The sequence below is a fragment of the Myxocyprinus asiaticus genome, chromosome 14 (genome assembly GCF_019703515.2).
Source record: "Myxocyprinus asiaticus isolate MX2 ecotype Aquarium Trade chromosome 14, UBuf_Myxa_2, whole genome shotgun sequence".
Classification (NCBI taxonomy): Eukaryota; Metazoa; Chordata; class Actinopteri; order Cypriniformes; family Catostomidae; genus Myxocyprinus; species Myxocyprinus asiaticus.
The window spans coordinates 36251199-36270757 of NC_059357.1; the positions used below are offsets into that span (position 1 = coordinate 36251199).

General features: G+C 38.6%; 1 protein-coding gene across 4 annotated transcripts in view; it reads right to left on the bottom strand.

Annotated features, from left to right (window-relative positions):
• Positions 1-19559, bottom strand: part of LOC127451726 (pre-B-cell leukemia transcription factor 1-like) — a 62893-nt gene that overhangs the window by 38586 nt on the left and 4748 nt on the right. For 3 of the 4 annotated variants that reach the window (XR_007899134.1, XM_051716633.1, XM_051716631.1), the window contains exons 2-3: positions 16652-16753; positions 11172-11245 (exon numbers count right to left, since the gene is read on the bottom strand). Coding sequence is in view for 3 of the 4 variants with exons in the window: in XM_051716633.1 (XP_051572593.1) it covers positions 11172-11245; positions 16652-16753 (176 nt within the window). In the remaining variant the exon portion in view is untranslated. The remainder of the gene's footprint in view (positions 1-11171; positions 11246-16651; positions 16754-19559) is intronic. The other variant, XM_051716632.1, reaches the window with a different exon arrangement.

Below are 19559 nucleotides of genomic sequence, written 5' to 3' on the forward strand. Positions count from 1 at the left end.
AAGAAATAAGAAAGGCTCCAATAAAGAGCAGCACAAAACCACTTATGCACATCCTGAACTCAGAATGACACGCTTCAATTTAACCAGAGTGCTTCAGGGCGATCCTCACTGCGCATTCAAAAGCGCAGAACTGCAAGATAATATTGCGGATACATAACTAGTTCACGACATTAAGCAGTTTAAACCTTTTTTTTTTTAATTGCAGCAATTTTTTTAAGCAGCGTCAGAATGAGCAAAAGAATTTCCCGACAAATATGGGAACATTATTCACAGCAATGGATTTAACATCTGACAGTGATCATCTTGAAACGTATTGCTGATGCAGTGCTTTGATGGCTGTAAAAGCTGGGGTGCATAAAAAGACTAAACCTAAAGCATTAAAGAGATTAAACTTCTTGCACAAGGTGTCACTGTGCTGACTTATTCACTGTTAAGCACAGCAAGTTATCATAATGCAAAAATGTTCTTATTTAATTTGAGAAATGCATCTACCATTAAAACCACCACCACTAAAAATAGTATTGTTAGCAGTCGACCCCACTAATCGACTAGTCAGTTGTTAGAAGACTAATCAATTTGCCGACCTCCCCATTATATCCCTAGTTATGGCCTTGCTATTTTTACATTTTGAATGAGGAATAATGCTGAATTTACGGCTGTGTTCAAGGCATTTCACGCCTGAATGTTTCCAGAGGTGATCACTTCTGAATGAAATGAGTCAGATGGGAAAAAAGTGGCTGGAGGCATTTTTCTGAGGTTTCTTGGGATGTACAGCATGAGTAAGTGTTCTTCATATTTAATGATTCAAAATGTGGAAATATTGTCATCTTTTACTCGCTTCTCACTCATCTGCATTGGACTTGCACAACAGCTCAAAGCCTCGTCGCGAGCAAAGACTGAGGGCGTTTGGGAGCTGGTTAAGTATTTATTAAAAAAAGTATCCCCTTTTCTCCCAATTTGGAATGCCCAATTCCCACTACTTAGTAGGTCCTCATGGTGGCGCTTCTGAGAACGTCAATCTGCGCATCTTATCACGTGGCTCGTTGTGCATGATACCGTGGAGACTCCCAGATCCACGCACAACTTACCAAGCGCCCCATTGAGAACGAGAACCACTAAGCGTGACCACGAGGAGGATACCCCATGTGACTCTACCCTCCCTAGCAACCGGGCCAGTTTGGTTGCTTAGGAGACCTGGCTGGAGTCACTCAGCACACCCTGGATTCGAACTTGTGACTCCAAGTGTGGTAGTCAGCATCAATACTCGCTGAGCTACCCAGGCCCGAGCTGGTTATGTATTAATGTCGTCAGTTAGATCATCATTAGGTTCTCAAGTCAGTGGAAAAGCGGGCCTGTATTGAGATTGCTTCTCGGTTTCCTAGGTAACTGGCTCTGACATGAGCAGCATGGTGGAAAGGGGTGTTTGTGTGAGTGTGCTGTGATGTAAACTAAAGCCTATTGGCTATTTTAAAAACAGCAACTAGACGTTCGACATGTTCCGCCCCCACTTTCTGTTTTAGTAAGAAATATGTCAAAACACCAAATAGAACTGCTCTCGTCTAGGCACTTCACTGCGACTTTAAGAGCAGAGGAAGTACTAGGCCTATCAACTCAAAAGGCCTGTATTGGTTTTAAACATTTCCTTTGCATTCAAAAGTGCATCATCCAATTTTGGTCATCCAATCCTGAGAAAGGTCTCAATTCCTTGAGGCATAACGTAATGAGAGGTAAGACGTTCAGCCCACACAGCATTAGGATGAAGCAGAGTGTTCGGGGTGACACCCCCCCCCCACATTTTAGAGTTTGACAGGGGGAAGGGGGCGCCTGTCAGGAACAGGGGTCTGTGTGATATTAGCCGTCTGCCAATCTGGCGTGGGGAATGGACACAGAGTAATTACTGCTGCTCTTACTGCCTCATCAATCTCTCTCTATCGCTGTCTCCCCCCCACACCCCCCTTTCACACTCTATCTTTCTCAGTTCTGGAACAGAGAAGAGAAAAACAGATTGAGTGACAGAGCACCACACAAGAAATGCTGAATGAAATAGGGCCACTAAGAAAATGATGATGGTCAGGAGGCCAGTTTTATAAATTTGGCTGCTGTATGCATGTGTAAAATTATAATTTTTGCTGTTTATTCTTTGGCTTGGTTGAACACATTAGTCACTGTGAGCACATACGTTTGGTCTGAGTAACTTTAAGGCTGAGTTCACCTCTATTGCAGTTTATTTAAGTTGTAAAAAGACTCTCACTCCGTTGGCTCCTTTGCTCATAGAGCCTGCAGGCTCTGCCTCGTAAAAACAAGTCTGAGATTTCTATCAACTCATAAAATTTTACAGGAGGGTTCAAATTAAGGTCTTTCAAAAATGAATGATAATTAAAAAGCCTTAATTAGGTCTTTGACCCTCCAGACCATAAAACTTGAGTCGTGTAGTTCATCCAGGTAGGTTATAAACAAGGATATTTCAGAAAAACGCTGGAACATGCTTGAGGAACTACAATAAACATATACACTGAAACCACTTCTTAATTTAAGTTTTACACTGCAATATGTAGGCTATGTCTTGATGTTAAGTTTTTGGAAAACCATTTGTTGGTGCCAAACTGTTCGACCCTTTTCAATGCTTCATGTAAAAGCTATCTGAATAAGAAGTTGATCTGATCAAACTTCAACTAACATATCAAAATCATGTTTTCACATGTTTTCTCATATGATTGTAATAGGGCATTAAGTCAAATGTCTCAACAGTGGCCAGATGCATCTTTAAAGCTTAAATAAATTTTTTTTTTAAATCTTATTACATTATTATGACTCGCATGGTCTTGCTGACAATATGAAATTACAAAAGTAATACATGAGTTTAGAAGTGAGTATTCCTGGAAACTGGCAATATACTGGAAACATAATCCAGGACACTAGTAAATTATATCATAACACACCAGAGCATTGGACAGGTACCGGAAATGTTGGACTTTTTAAAATCTTGTTCAACACAAAATACTGGAGGTGTTTCAACATATTTTACAAACGAAAAACCATCTGGAATGAAGTTCACATTTAAAAATCTAAGTTTTATATTTAATTCATGCAACACCAAGTTCATTTAAGGCCACAGCTTTTTCAGTCCTGCCAAAATCATTTATTTGCAATGCAATTATAGTAAAGTTAAACTGGCCAGCTTTTCTGGTAGGTACTCTACAAACATCAGATGGCTCCATTATGAGCTATTAGCAAGGGAGTAAACGTAATATGAGAGCCAACAGATTCCGCAATAAAACCTTTGGAATCAAGAAAGTAAGAAGGTAAAATATAAAGGAAAGAAAAGACGGTACTGGCTGAGAATTCAAGATGGATTTTAAGCTCGCTGAACAGAATAGTACATTTCTGGTCCATGTTTTCTAAAATGGTAAATGTTGGACACAAAAGGGAGTACTTTAAAAAGTGCTTAGGGGTATTTCATAGGGATACGCATGAGTAATCGACTAGTCGATTAATCATTCTGCACCAGCTACTCGAACATTAAAAACGCTAGACGAATGTCACAAATTAATGTTCATTTCTGCATTTGCCTGCCTTGGGCAGCGCTGAATTACACTTGTATTTTCAGTTGCGTCCAAAACCAGGAAAATGCTCCCTCCGGGGTTGTGTACGGAGGCAGGAAGCGGTTGAGCTGTTGAAAAAAAAAAAAAAGCCGCCGAAGAGGCAGTTGATAGCCAATTTGTGTATAAATGTATGTTTTTATTCACCTTTTCCAACTTTTTATTCCATTTCTAACGAGAAAGTAGTGTTGTAGTTATGAAATGTACACTTGGTTATCGCCAAAACTCTTGATTTTGTTCTAGATTATTTGACCATTGTGGTTCGGTTGGATGAATGAAGTAGACGTGTTACCTTTAGTGGACACCAGATGGCTTTAATCAGTCACTGGTATCCTAGCAACAATGTGAGGTTATGTTGCCTCAGTAGCCTGTCCAAAACCTGAGGTACCTTCATATGCAAACGCTGTCTGTTGAGTCATTGACTGACAGGGCAGCAAGGCAACAAGACAGCGGTACGTGAAGCTTATCAGACAACTATGTATGTGTGTGTGTGTGTGTTAAATCTCTGAACACCGACAAAGCGCACAGAGTTTATACACTGATCGGCCACAACATTAAAACCACTGACAGGTGAAGTGAATAACATCGATTATCTCGTTACAATGGCACATGTCAAGGGGTGGGGATATATTAGGCAGTGTTGGAAGCAGGAAAAATTGGCAAGCTTAAAGATCTGAGCGACTTTGATAAGGGCCAAATTGTGATGGCTAGACAACTGGGTCAGAGCATCTCCAAAACAGCAGGTCTTGTGAGGTGTTCCCGGTGTATCTACCAAAAGTGGTCCAAGGAAGAACAACCGGTGAACCGGCGACAGGTTCATGGGCGCCCAAGTCTCATTGATGTGCATGGGGAGCGAAGGCTAGCTCGTCTGGTCCAATCCCACAGAAGAGCTACTGTAGCACAAATTGCTGAAAAACTTAATGCAGGTAATGATAGAAAGGTGTCAGAACACACAGTGTATCGCAGTTTGCTACGTATGGGGCTGTGTAGCCGCAGACCCGTCAGAGTGCCCATGCTGTCCCGTCCATCTGCTGAAAGCGCCTACAATGGGCAAGTGAGTGTCAGAAATGGACCATGGAGCAATGGAAGAAGGTGGCCTGGTTTGATGAATCACGTTTTCTTTTAGATCATATGGATACCCGGACGTGTGTGCGTCATTTACCTGGTGAAGAGATGGCAGCAGGATGCACCATGGGAAGAAGGCAGGCCGGCAGAGGCAGTGTGATGCTCTGGGCAATGTTCTGCTGGGAAACCTTGGGTCCTGGCATTTATGTGGATGTTACTCTGACACGTACCACCTACCTAAAGATTGTTGCAGACCACGTACACCCCTTCATGGCAACGGTATTCCCTGATGGCAGTGGCCTATTTCAGCAGGATAATGTGCCCTGCCACACTGCAAAAATTGTTCAGGAATGGTTTGAGGAACATGACAAAGAGATCAAGGTGTTGACTTGGCCTCCAAATTCCATAGATCTCAATCTGATTGAGCATCTATGGGATGTGCTGGACCAACAAGTCAGATCCATGGAGGCCCCACCTCGCAACTTACAGGACTTGAAGGATCCGCTGCTAATGTCTTGGTGCCAGATACCACAGGACACCTTCAGAGGTCTTGTGGAGTCCATGCCTCGACGGGTCAGATCTGTTTTGGTGGCACAAGAGGGACCTACACGATATTAGGCAGAGGGTTTTAATGTTGTGGCTGATCGGTGTGGTGTATATGTGCATTATCCAAATGCCTTCAGTATTGGTTTCTGTGTAAGCTCCGGGTGAGTGCAAGCAGAGATTATTTAGCAGAGATGGGCCACTTCTATTGAAGGAGCTCTGAGCGCCCAATGGTCAACAGATGTAGAAAGGAAGTCCCGCCTTACAGTTAAAAGAGCCAATCACCTTTTAGACACAGACATCACCTGTCAATCAACTCTAGAATGCACATTAGCTATACAAGCCAGGAAAATAAAGGTTTTTGATATGTAATATGATGTAAAGAATCACAATTTATGATACCAGTATTGTCAGATTTTACTGCTGATTTGAAATCTTTGAATTCTTTAATCGTAATCTTGACCAAACGTTTTTGAGATTTTGATCTTTCTCCATGCAAGCAGATATGAGCTGCACTGGCATTACTGGAAATAGCCTCCCGAGAGTGTTCCAAAAATGGCCGACAGTGGACTGACTTGCTAGATAGACTTTGGTGTGAGTGTTTTTTGTATTCAATTTTTATGTCATTTGGTTCATTTAATTTTTTTTCCCCAAACGAAATCTTATTTTGAAACAGTCCTTGGCAATGTTTGTGAATAAAACAAAATATAAATTCAGGTACATGTCATACTAGTTATTTTTAACTTACATTTTAATTTACAAGTAATCGATTACTTGTGTTTTTTTGTTTTAGTTTTTGTCTGAGTTAGAGTACTCGATTTCCAAAATGTGCATCCGTAGTATTTGACATGACATTAAAAACAAAAGTGACATTTAATTTGTTTAATAACAATAATACATGGTGTTTAAGACATCTTACTACATGGTTCTCTTGAAGATTCTGCGGTTCAATATTTGTGTATAATGACTGTTAAACTGCATATTTAAACAAACTAAATACATTTCTATTTATTTGGGGTTTTGATCACCCTGTCCAGATTTATTTTGCGATAACCAACTGTACATTATCCCTTAAGAAACTACATGGAATACTTTTACTTTTACAAAATGTATTTGTTGCATAACTATGACTATTTAAATGACTATTTATTTAGTCTAACTACTCAAAAGAAATTATGACCATTTACAGTGCCTAAAATATACACTCTCCTAAACATATACTATTAACCTAAAACCTTGATGATGAAAAACATTTTTACCTAACCCTAACTCAACAACCATATTGGCTGTGATTAATTTACACTACAAAAACCTGTTAAAACAGAAATTACAAAAGGTATGTGACCTCAGTTGTGAGCCAGGCATCCCAAACAAAAGTCAAGGTGCTGAAGGTGTGAGATTTAAGTTGGTAGAGGGCAAAGACCGAAGAGACAATTGGCTAAGAAAATCCCATCTTTCTCTTACTAGACCTTTTTCATGCGTCCCTGTTTTGTCACATCTGGGTCTGATAGCTGTGTATCGGAACTTCTGCCTACATTCTCTCAATGGACCATCGTCAGTTTTTTAACTACTTTGAATTGACAATAAACCTCAACATTTTAAACTGATTATTTAGCTTGACACGGCACATTACTATGAGTGTCATCTTCAATTTTAATGTACAAAAGTATCTGATGTGGAAAATAGTGAGGAAAGCACAATGCTTAAGTTATTTTCAAAGGAATAAACATAGCAAATTAAGTCCTAAAAAAATATCTTTTTTTAAAGCTAATCTTACTTTTACCATGGTTTTAATTGATGATGCATTTACACCATGTTCATTTCCTGTTTGTATTTGAAATGTAATGCAATTGCTGGTTTGTATGTTAAGAGCATTCAACATGTCATAAAGAGAGAGGAAACTTTAAGTACTATGATTTATTACTAAAAACCAAACAACACAAAGGAACGTTTCCATGTTTGTTGTTGTTTTTTGTTGTTGTTTTTTTTACATATTTATTTACTGATATTGCATAAAAATCAGACAAGGACTCCCAAATTCAAACTCACGTCTGGAACGTATTTTTTTCTGGAACATCTGGAATGCCATATTTATAGTCACCAATGAATACAACTCAACGCTTAAGACATTTAAAACAGTGGTTCCTAAACAATGAAATGATTATTTTATTTAATCAATTTAAAGTTGGTCTAAAAAACATGGAGATTATAAAAATATGGAAATGTCATGAGAGCAATGCGAGCATCAGCATTATTTATTCTGCACAATCTTTATGAATGTACAAATATGTTTCTTTATAAATAAATGTACGTTGTGTTGTTTGGCACTGGCATACTCCAATGTTTTTTAATAAGGTGCATGTATCATTTCTTTGGTAAAAAAGCAGTCAGACTCTGGACTGCTGCTTACACAGGTGTGCATTCTTCCCCTTTGAAACCACAAATGTGTGCCTTCACCCAGCTGAATAACATAAAACCATTTTCTTTGTTTCATCATCTATGAAAAATCATTAGAAATTGAGGAAAGGTTGTTTACATTAAATATTTCAGATAAATCATACATTAATTCCGCCCTGTGGTCGCTGCCATTGATAAAGGATAACCCGGAAGTTTCATTACACAACAAACACTCAACGGAGCTCAACGGAACTGGCCAGTGTGAAACAGGTCTATTTGGTTCTAAGAAGATTAATTAACAAATCTTACATTTCACGTACATGACGTTTATGTTAAACAGATGAGTGAATGCGATGGGAGGGGGCGGGAAGAAGGTTAGTGTGACTTGCATTTGAGCAGAAAATTTCCTTAATAAAAACAATCTTCACAACTGCAACAGCACTCCGAGGAATTCAAAGCCCCTCCCCCACTCTTTCCTAACCCTACCCTCCACCTCCATTACCATATCAAAGCCCTGAGTTCAGAGCAAGACTTCTCTTTCAAGAATGGAAGCAAGGCATCAGGAGGGAGGAGGAGGAGAGGACAAGACCGCAGCGGCAGGGAAAGGCCCGAGCTCCAGCTTGCTTTTTTCCCTGCTGTTAGGTGTATGAGAGAAAGAGAGAGAGAGAGAGAAAAAAAGACAGAGGCAGACAGAAAGAGACAGTGGAAAACAGATGTAAAGACTACTGATCAGGACTACACTCCGGTGCAGTAGAGGAGGCTGCCTTCTTTAATTCACATTCCAGAGGCAGGAGATAAAAGGGGGGGGGAGTCTTGGAGTTGCAGGAGAGAGGTATATGTATATGTAGGTATATGGAGCTGGGAAGGAGGGTTGGGGGGTGCTGCTATGCAACTCCCAATCAGAGCAAAGACAGGATCAAACTAAGTCCACATTTTTGCAACCAAGTTTTGAAACCAAAACAATGCATCTCTACAAAGTCCTTCATACAGAGTCCGAAATATTGCACTCAGTGTTGGGTGTAATCTAATTATAGTACATTGAATTACTGTAATCTAATTACTTTTTAATATAAAAAAATGACTGTAATGCATTACATTTCAAATTCTTGTAATCAGATGACATTTACTGACTAAAGTTAATTACTTTGGTTATAAATGTTTCAAAATTAAAATTATATTTGTAGAATACATTTAGAACATGAATTATGTTAATATGTACATCTGTTTGCGTTTCAGTGACAGCTGAAGGGCGTGTGCCCCCTAACGAGTCAATGAACAGGGAAAATACACTTTTTTTTTTTTATTCGTTGAGTGGAAAAACAAGCACTTTAAGAAGTGTTAAAGAAAGTAAAAGAAATGAGTAACTTGTTAAGTTTATTCGAACATGTAATCAATAATTGCACTGCAGCGATTATTTTTTTAAATTTTTTTTTCGGAAGTTAGTCAGAATTTGTTGATGCTCAGATGCTGAAGAAAAACCTCCCCTATATTATAATGACAATGACGAAAATTTAGCGTTGCACTTGGTGAATAATTTTGGTGTAAAAAAAAAAAAATCGTTTCATACCGAATTCCATTTGTGCAGTGGGAAATTGCAGCAGAATTATTTTTCTTTTTTTTATAAAAACCATTTATACCAACAAAAAAAAAACTTGTTTGTGAATGTATATCATGTAAACATTGTATCAGTTTTTGGTGGAGAAAAACAGTTCTAGGTGGATGAGGCATAAATATAGCAAATAATGCACTTTCAAATGAACTTTTTTGTGTGGACGTGGTCTAGAATTCTTTAAAATTGGACTACAATGGTTACTCTTTATTGTCATTAACATGTCCATTTAGGCCTACTGTCTCTGTATTATTTTGTGATAGCCAGTGTCTCTCAATCAGCTCCTTATGTCATGAATCAGTATATCACTGGCAAGGGTACTGATCCACTGAACATTGGGACACTTATGACACAATCACCTGCAACACAATAATGAGCTTGCGCATTGAAGCACAGCTGTTTTTAATCAGCACCATCGCTGTATAAATGACACTATCGTTCATTTTCGTTGAAGATATTCAAACATACAGTATTATTATGAAAGATAAATAACATTTAAAGGAGAGTATCTTAAACCTTCTTTTAACAACTCTAAAAACTCAATTTAAAGATTGTTTTCCTTTCATGGTAATTATGAATGAACGACTTTACAAACAACATCTTTTAAAAAGAAAATAAGGCTTTGACTTCATATATTTACACTTGTGCTCATCTTCTAATGACTTGAAAGACTTCAGAAGACATGATGAAATGGCCGACTCCATGACCAGTTCCCTGACTACTGAACTAGGGAGCTGATTGAGACGCACCCACAGTCTTTTTCTCTTATCATGTTCAATTCAGACGCAAACTCACAAGTAAAATATTATTTCTTGCCGTGGTGCTCGAGATTATGTAATAACCCGGAAGCAATGCTGCAGCTGAATATTTATGCAGGAAACACTGCGGTGTAATTTAGTCCCATTAAACTTGGTATTAACAGGCCTTAACAGTGAAACATCACAATCTAGATCAGACGGCAATGGCCCTGTCACTGTCATTTAGTAAATCAGCTCTTAACACTGAAGTTTTCAGGGTAAAACACTGATTCCAGGTTAAGTTTGGTGATAACCGAAGTGATGTATGGAAAAATTCTGACCATTAACTTCGTCTGTCTGCACTACCGACAACACCTTCCATTTAGTGCTGCATTTCTCCTTGGCCCTTTCTCCACTGACAGGCTAAATGTGAAAATCAAAGTGAATGACATTAGGTAAATAAGACAGCAGGTTGCCTTGGCAACAGGGACAGCCCCCGACACCCATTCCTTTTGCCTACCCTTTACTTGCATCCAATTATAGGAAAGTGAGACCGGGTTATTGACAGATTGCCACAAACAGACCGCTGCACATCATTTTTACACTGTAATTCCACATGAGCATGCTTGTTACAGAACCCGAGATGAATTCAAGCTGCAGGATATGACAGGAAAGAAACGAGAGAAACCGTGGCACAAAGAAAACGCCAACACCTCCATAAATATTAAATGGTTTGTCAGCCTCTCGTTTGAGTGAAAAAAGCTGCAGATCTGCCAGAAAACTGACCACTGTGGATCTTTGAGTTAAAATGGAGAGTTTTCGTTCAGATTGGGATGGTTTTCGTGGATGGGGTTCACAATGAGATATGTAATGTTTTCAACAGTGAGACTAAAGCATATTAACTTGTTGCTACATCAAAGCTTTGAAATATAGTCGAGACATTTTACACAATATAAACCCAGCATCTATTGCTATGACACTTAATGATTGCAGTGGGCGATACAATAGGACACCTGGAAACCCCAAGAGGAATGCAACAGATGCCAAAAAATAAAAAAGAGCCTGGGGACAAAATACATTCAGTCTGATGATTATTAAACACCTGTCCCCACATATGGCCAATCCAGAATCAATACAAGGTAATGAAAAAAGACAAACTGAAAATGCGCGAGCGCGAGTTGTGCTGAAGTTCTACGTTGGCAGAGTAGGAGAACGACTTACCAGTTTTTTCTTTGATCTCGCATAAAACACTGAAGAGAGCTGGCTTCATTCTGTGGCAGTTCAAGGCATGTTTCCTGCAAGAGAGAAAGAACGTGTTAGCGAGGCTCAGTTTAGATTCTATTTCAAATAGTTATACACCAACGCTTAATAGACCTATATTTATTAATTTTGAGATGTTCTTTCTGAAATCTATCGACAATCTAGTCAGTGAATAATAAAACAATGTTTTAAATGTTTTGTGATTTTTGAGTAAATATTGTGTAAAATATCGGTTAATGTTTCCAATTCCTTGACAATTCAATTATCAGTTCTTTTAGCACTTTTTAACAGTAGTGCAAGAAACACTGTCACTGCATTTGAAATTAAATATTGTATAAAATAAGTGTTCATTTAATTTCATCAATTTGGTGTACATCTCATTTGCCATCATTTAATTGTATTACATACACCGATCAGCCACAACATTAAAACCACCTGTCTAATATTATGTAGGTCCCCTCGTGCCACCAAAACAGCGCCAACAACTGTACAGAGCGGTTATCTGAGTTACCGTAGACTTTGTCAGTTCGAACCAGTCTGGCCATTCTCTGTTGACCTCTCTCATCAACAAGGTGTTTCCGTCAACAGAACTGCCGCTCACTGGATGTTCTTTTGTTTTTGACACCATTCTGAGTAAATTCTAGAGACTGTTGTGTGTGAAAATCCCAGGAGATCAGCAGTTACAGAAATCATGCTACGGTCCAAATTGTGACGGTTGATGTGAACATTAACTGGAGCTCCTGACCCATATCTGCATGATTTTATGCACTACACCGCTGCCACACGATTGGCTGATTAGATAATCATATGGATGATAGTTGGTGCCAGATGGGCTAGTTTGAGTATTTCTGTAACTGGTGATCTCCTGGGATTTTCACACACAACAGTCTCTAGAATTTACTCAGAATGATGCCAAAAATAAAAAACACCCAGTGAGCGGCAGTTCTGTGGATGGAAATGCCTTGATGATGAGAGAGGTCAACAGAGAATGGCCAGACTGGTTCGAACTGACAAAGTCTACGGTAACGCAGATAACCGCTCTGTACAATTATGGCAGAGAAGAATAGCATCACAGAAATCAATTCTGAGATGAGGGCTGGCGGCACGAGGGGGACCTACACAATATTAGGCAGGTGGTTTTAAAGTTGTAGCTGATCGGTGTATATATCAGCATTATATTGGCCATCCTGGTTTCTAATTATCGGTCCACCACTAATTTCAAAACAGTAATTGAATAAAGCTAGGTTTCCATCAAAATGCTTCGCATTTTTAATGCGCATTTCTAAAAATTCAACTAAAGATAATGCGAAACATTGCATGTTTCCATGAACTGTAAATGCGGATTATCTTGAGGGAGCCCGTCTTTTTGTCATGGAGCAGCTGAACGACCTCTTTGCTTCGGGGAGAGTTGTATTTGCAGTAATAAAGCAAATTGTACATTGTTATTAAATGCTGCCAGGAGACGTCACAGAATAAATGCAATAGCTCACATAATGAGGGCTCAAGTGGCTATTCCCATTCGCCAACATCCTCCATATACCTGGGAGTACCAACACTCAAAACTGTTCTGGTGGATTGTGAGGACCCACTTTAATGATGATCTGTGGGTGAAGCACTTTCAACTAACCAGGGCAACATCTGAAGAATTGTGTGCCATGGTCGGGTATTTAACTGAGCCAGTCACGTCAAGCTCTGGCACACCTATACATCCGACGAGCGCACTGCCATCACGCTTTACAAATGGTCATGACACCTCATCGTTCATGCGAATAAGCCATTTCTATCACTTTAATGCGCATTTTAACTAATGCGAAACTTAGAAAATCCACTCCCTCCTAGCGGATTAGATTTTATACTAATTTTGAGAGTTTATTCGCATATCAAGCATTTCCATTCAGGATTTCTTATGTGCATTTTCAAAATAGTTGAATGGAAACGCAGATTAAGTCTCCTTTTTAGAGAATTCTTGAGGGTTGATTCTTCAAAGTCCAAAGTCACCCAATTTGAACAACTTATCAATTTTAAAGAAATGTTCCTGGTTCAAGTTAAGCTCAATTATCAGCATGTAGCATAATGTTGATATCCACACAAAAAAATAAATAAATTTACTCGTCCCTTTTAAAAAAGTGAAAACCACAGTAAATGTACTTACATTGGAAGTGAATCAAGTAATCCTGGTATTAGATATAACTTTACACAGATAAGGTTAGTAAGTGATTTTATCACACTAAAATCATGTTAACATGTCTTGTGGTTATACTTCTGAAACTATTTGCATTTTAATGTTTAAGACCTGGCCCCATTCACGTCAATTTTAAGTGCCTTACTGTAACCTCTTTTTTTAAATAATCAAGAAGCAAGTCAAAAAATGTGTTTGCGGTAATCAAAATAATGCCACAAAACTATTGATTGAGATTAACTTGATGAATTAAGCAGATTCAAGACATACAGGCAACCATTAACATTCACTACTAAATGTGATTACATTCTCAAGTGCAAACATCTACTTAATCAATCACCAAAGATGTAATGGACATGCTAACACTTCAAACTGAGGTCTTTTCAAAAGCTCAGTGTCTGTAGATTGAGAAGATACAGCGGCAGCCCCATTTCACTCCAGCTAAATGAGTAGCTGACACACGGTCTTCATTTGTCTTCAGGGAAAAGCCGTTTGAGAAGCATTCCACCCTTTAATGGTATTATCCAGCCCTTTTTACACCTTCAATGTGCTTAATTTATTAAGCAGGTCTGGAAAATATCAAAACAAGTGAGGACCTCCGTTTCGCAGAGGAAACATTCTTTTCAAAGCCTGAATCATATGTGCTAAATCCATTCATCGATCATTTCAGCACAGTCTCCCATCAGCAAACTTTATTTCCAGGCCCAGTATGCTCTGATGCATGGGAAGTTTAGTACACACAGCCAGATCTCAGCGCTACTGTATTAGAGAGCAGATGAAGCATGCTTTCCAGGAGCATTGTTAACCCCTAACAAATGCCAATAGTCGTGGTGTACTCATTAAAGTTGTTCACCCGAACAGCTGTGATTGACATGCCATCTAAGCACGCAAACTGATAAAGCCACAAATCATGTGACGAGTCCCTTCAAAGTATGAAAAAGGGTTTCAGCTCATTACATTCCACTTTTTGCTTGAGGTCATTGATTGGGAGGTGCTTGTTGTTTTAAAAGGTCTGTGCTTGACATAATGCGGAACTGCGATTGGCCAGCATCCTTTAATCAACATTTCAAATTTGTAGGCCATCAAAAATGTGATGCATATTGTAAAGCGTGAACCACAATGAGTGCATTTACATGCTCTTGGACTGTTTATACTCAATAAGCCGAAATGTAAGGTCATGTAAACAATTTAGATGGTATTCTTTTATCAGGGAAAAGACATAGACGGTTTAAAGCATAAATCGGTCGACACAGGTAGATTCTGGTCTATTCCCCCCGATTTTGCATTGCATGTAAACACCTTTACCAGCGTTCTTACAGGCTTATCCAATGTGCACAGGTGTTTAAATTTTGATGTCAAAAGAAGAGAATTATCTGATGATTTCTAATTTTATGTAAACACAGGTTTTCTTTAGGGATGTGCATGAGTAACCGATTAATCGAGTACTCGTTCAGCTTTAAATATTCGACTAGTAAAAACACTACTTGAATATTGCAATTTGATTTTTCGAGTAGTGGCTTTGCCAACCATGGGCAACAATGAAACTGCTTCTCTCACCTAAAGTTCAGCCAAAGAAAAAGTTTGGTCATTATTTTAAGTGATTGTTTCGCTTCAGAAGACTTGGAATATATGTTTCTTTGTGTGAGTGCAAATGTTTATTTTTCTTGTGCTTTTTGAATCTAGATGTTGTTGTTTATGCATAGTGCTCATTTCATAAGAAAAACAGGTTCACAGGTTGAAAGATGAACTTAAATTCTAAATTTCAAATAATCTATTACTTGTTTTTTTATGTGTTAGAGTAGTCGACTATAAAATTACTCTAAATTTCCAACTCTAGTTTTGTTATGTTGTGTTTTTTTTATTTTTATAAACTGATATGTGATAATTTTTAGGGTATTGCTGTGCATGAAAACTTGCTCAATGTTAACCAAATGATCAAAGTTGATGCTACAGAGCACAGCACGAGCCTGAAGTTTTTTTAAAGAGTCCTAAACTGAATACCACCACATTTGCTCCTTATATTGCAGCTGATCCCAACTAAAAGTTAGACCACTTCCTGTTTTGCTCCAAGGCAAAAACAACAAGATGTGGGAAAAACCCAGAAAAAGATCCTTGTGAGGTCTCAAGCTGATTACACAGAATGCAACTCTTTGGGTAATTATGTCAGAAATGGGCAACAGCATGAGATACTAGCTTGGGCAATCCAGTTACTCACAATTAGTTAGCATTTCTTATCACATTGCCTACTTTTCAATTGGCTTGTGTATCATCAAACGTAGGTTAGTTTGAGGCTGAATGAACTTTAGATTTACTTGTAGCCAAGACTCCACTTGCTGTCAAATGTTCTTTGTTGGCTTTAGCGTGTTCACACCCAAGTATTTCAGGTATGTCATGTTCAACACAAGAGCTCAAAATGTATTAGACTAGATGGAAAAACAACATGGAAGGTTGAGTCTCTGCTCTGTGCGTAGTCTAATTTTTAGTTGATGTTTTTGGGGTTTTTTCAGATACTGGTAACCGGTATGATAAAATCAAGCAAGAACTGACTGCAACTGACAAATACTAAAACATCAAGAAACAACAACTGACAATACAAATAGAAACCTAAACTTATGTCTATGGATGGATGATCATGAAAGACATAATTGAGCACGTTTACATGCACGATCTTAGATCGATTCTGCTTAATAAGCCGACAATGTATGTGGTCATATAAACTGCTTAACCAGTTTTCCTTTATCGGGGTAAGGTTTTACGATAATAGATTTTTGCCAATTACCCTGATTTCACTCTGAATGTAAACACATTTGCAGGCTTCTTACTGGCTTATGCAATGTGCGCAAATATTTTGTGCATGCCTGTTAACGTTTTGACAACAATAATAATTGGATAAAAGAATCAGATTATTTAAAATAGTTTTTTAGCATTGTCAGATTTTTAAAATAAGATGACTTTTGTTGGTTATCAGCATACTAGTGTGCATGTTAACGTGCTTGTTGATGCGACTGAAACTTTTAGTGGGATGTAATGACAAGGGCTTGGAAATAAGGGGGGTGAAGTGTATATCAAGTCTATGTGCTGCTAACCTGGACGTTACAATGTGAAATTGAAGCCTGTTAACAGACTTCTCTGAGATCTTTCATTAATGTCTTATTTTACTGTATGTGAGTGCATTTATTTTTCTCTAACTTCTGCATGGAGAGGGATGATCAGGGGGAGAAGAGGAGGGGAGTGGGGGGTGCTCATGCGCTCCTGTACTGACCTGTGCTGGAAGTTGAGCGGCAGGGCACACCCTGCTGTGCTCCCCCCCAGCTCCCCCTCCCTCTGTGGGGTCCACTGCGCCGGTGCCTCCTCTGGCCAGCATCTGGACACAGGGCAACAGGGTAAGAGGCTGAAGGCAGCAGGAACAGACAGAGCTGTTATCTGCCTTCTCCGTCCCAATGACATCCCACCCCTTACATCCCATTACACTGGGACCAGAGACCCTCACAGTGAATAATGCAGATCAAGAGAAGAAAAAAAAAGTAGTATGCATGTGGGATGTGATGCTGAAATCAGAACCAGTCTGATTTTGACAGGAAATGTTTGAGATGTGGAAATAAAGACCTGAGCAATAGAAAAGTAACACAAGAATACAGACATTTTGAACGCAAAATGTTTTGCAGTCTGTACTCTTAACACATGCCATGTCTAGTTGAGGATTAAACATGCTGATTCATGTGATGTTCAGTAGACTAGCGCTTGTCTACAAATCTCTAATCTCATGACACTGAACACTAGAGATTAATCTGCTTCAAAACAGCATCACCTGCATAGAACCGATTGTGATATAGTAATATAATTGCAAAAAGTGCAGCTCTATTCTGATGGATATAATCTAATCTGGTCAATCAATTTAACTGACCAATGACTAAATAATTAGGACTCATCTACCAATATTGGCAGTAACAAAGCAAGTTAAGAAATCTTGCACATTTTCTATGTTGAACATGCAATGAAAAAGCAATCCAGACAGGGCCACATCTCAAAAGAAATATTACAGGTTCAATACAAGTTAAGCTCAATCGACAGCATTTGTGGCAAAATGTTAATTACCACAAAAATGTATTGACTCGTCCCTCCTTTCTTTAAAAAAACAAAAATCTGGGTTACAGTGAGGCACCAACAATGGAAGTGATTAAAACGTTAAAATACTCACTGTTTCAAAAGTATAGCCACAAGACGTAAACAATATGCGTAAACATGCGCAAACACACATGATTTTAGTGTGATAAAAACGCTTACTAACCTTTTGTGTGTAAAGTTACTTCGTTGCCATGTACGCCATTAATCCTAAAACCACCAAAAACAACTACTATTTAAACAACATTACATCTCCAATAATACACAAGTTTTGAAAGAATTTTATAAAATTATACGTTTCACATTTCTGCCTTCAAAACCCCCCCAAAAATTGGCCCCATTCACTTCCACTGTAAGAATCTCACTGTAACCTCGATTTTTGCTTTTTTTTTTTTTTTTTTAAGAAATGGAGGGTCAAAATGATTTTTTGTGGTAATCAACACTGTGCCAAAAATTCTGTCGATTGACCTTTAATACACTCTATTCCCTTTTTGAGCATAGCATGTGCCTCTGCTCAGCACACAATGCAGGTTTGGGACATATTACACTAATTAAAGATGCATTATGATGAGCCACAAATCTATTTAATGAGATACCACAACAGAGCATAGTTCATTACTATCAAATAAAGGAAATGCGTTTACAGAAGATGAAAAACTCACTGTACATTAAGGAAATATTTCTCATACTTTGTCTAAGAATGCTGACCAGACTATGTAAAAATCCTTTGAACCCGAGTAACGCTCCCCACACTGTGCGTGAAACCGCCTCTTCAGCCCTAAATCCCTCCCACACTTAAAATAATATTGAATATTTCTCACAGGTATCTCAACTATTTCAGGCCTGTGCAGAAGTGCTTTCTTGCTTTATCGTTGGAGAAGGCAAGGACTTCAGGCCAAATTACACTTTGGTTGTCTGTGTCGCCAATCACAAAATTCATCATCAGCACAGTCTGCGTGCGGCCCAAAATTTCTTGACATTAATGCCTGCAATGCATTTTCTTTAGCTCTACCACTAACAATATCTTGCATCATCCTCAAAGGAATAGTTCACCCAAAAATTAGACTTCTGTTATCATTTACTCAATTTCATGTAATTCCATATCAATATAACTTCCTTCTGTGGACCACACATGGAGATGTTGTGAAGAATTTCACGCTCCACTTTTCCATACAACCAAAGCATAAAGTGACCACTGTAGTTCTCAAATTGCATTTGTGCAGACGCATATTCTAACTTACCGCATGAAGACGTATGACCCCAGGTTTAATGACAATAATGTCGCTGATTCTTTAGTTCTAGCACGTCTCATAACCAATTACCCAGACCAGGCGGAGGTCAAGTCCACATTAATCTGTATACGTTTGAAAACACCGTTTTCAGTATTTTAACACCACTGTTTTCCAAAGTATGTGGTTATGGAGAAAGGTTTCACTAGTCTCAGTTTTTGGTAGAGGAAAATGCAGTTCCAGTGTGGATGAGAGGCGTAAACGCTAAAAATCCTATGCATTTTTTTATGAAAACGTATTAATTTGGACGTGAGATTTCCAAAAGATTTCCAACATCTGTCATTCAAAAAAGTTCTACACACTCCCCACTCCTTGCATGTATGTTTATTAAATATTTTGGCTAATTTGATGATGCTTTCAGCTACCACAAAGAGTGTAGTACTCTCAGCTTTACTGACCACGTTTTACTAGGGATGCATGATATATCAGTGGCCAACAAATTATTGTCCGATAACCAGGAAAATCTCAATATTATTACCGCGTAGATAATGGAATTACCACTGATGTTTTCTGAATTTGTTACGTTTTATTTGCTTGTGACTGAGAATTTCTGACTGCCTGCCTCTTATTTCCTTCAGGCAGCCGCAAGCGACAGTGCGTGTGCGCACACAGCATGTCTGACAGTAAGACTAGTGTTGCAAGACAAGCTCATGTTGCTCTGTGAGGATTATTTCAACATCTCTCCACCTTGTTACATTGTTTTGGGGCTGGTTTTAATCGGGGTAAACTGCTGTAAGTAATGACATGCTATTTCCCATT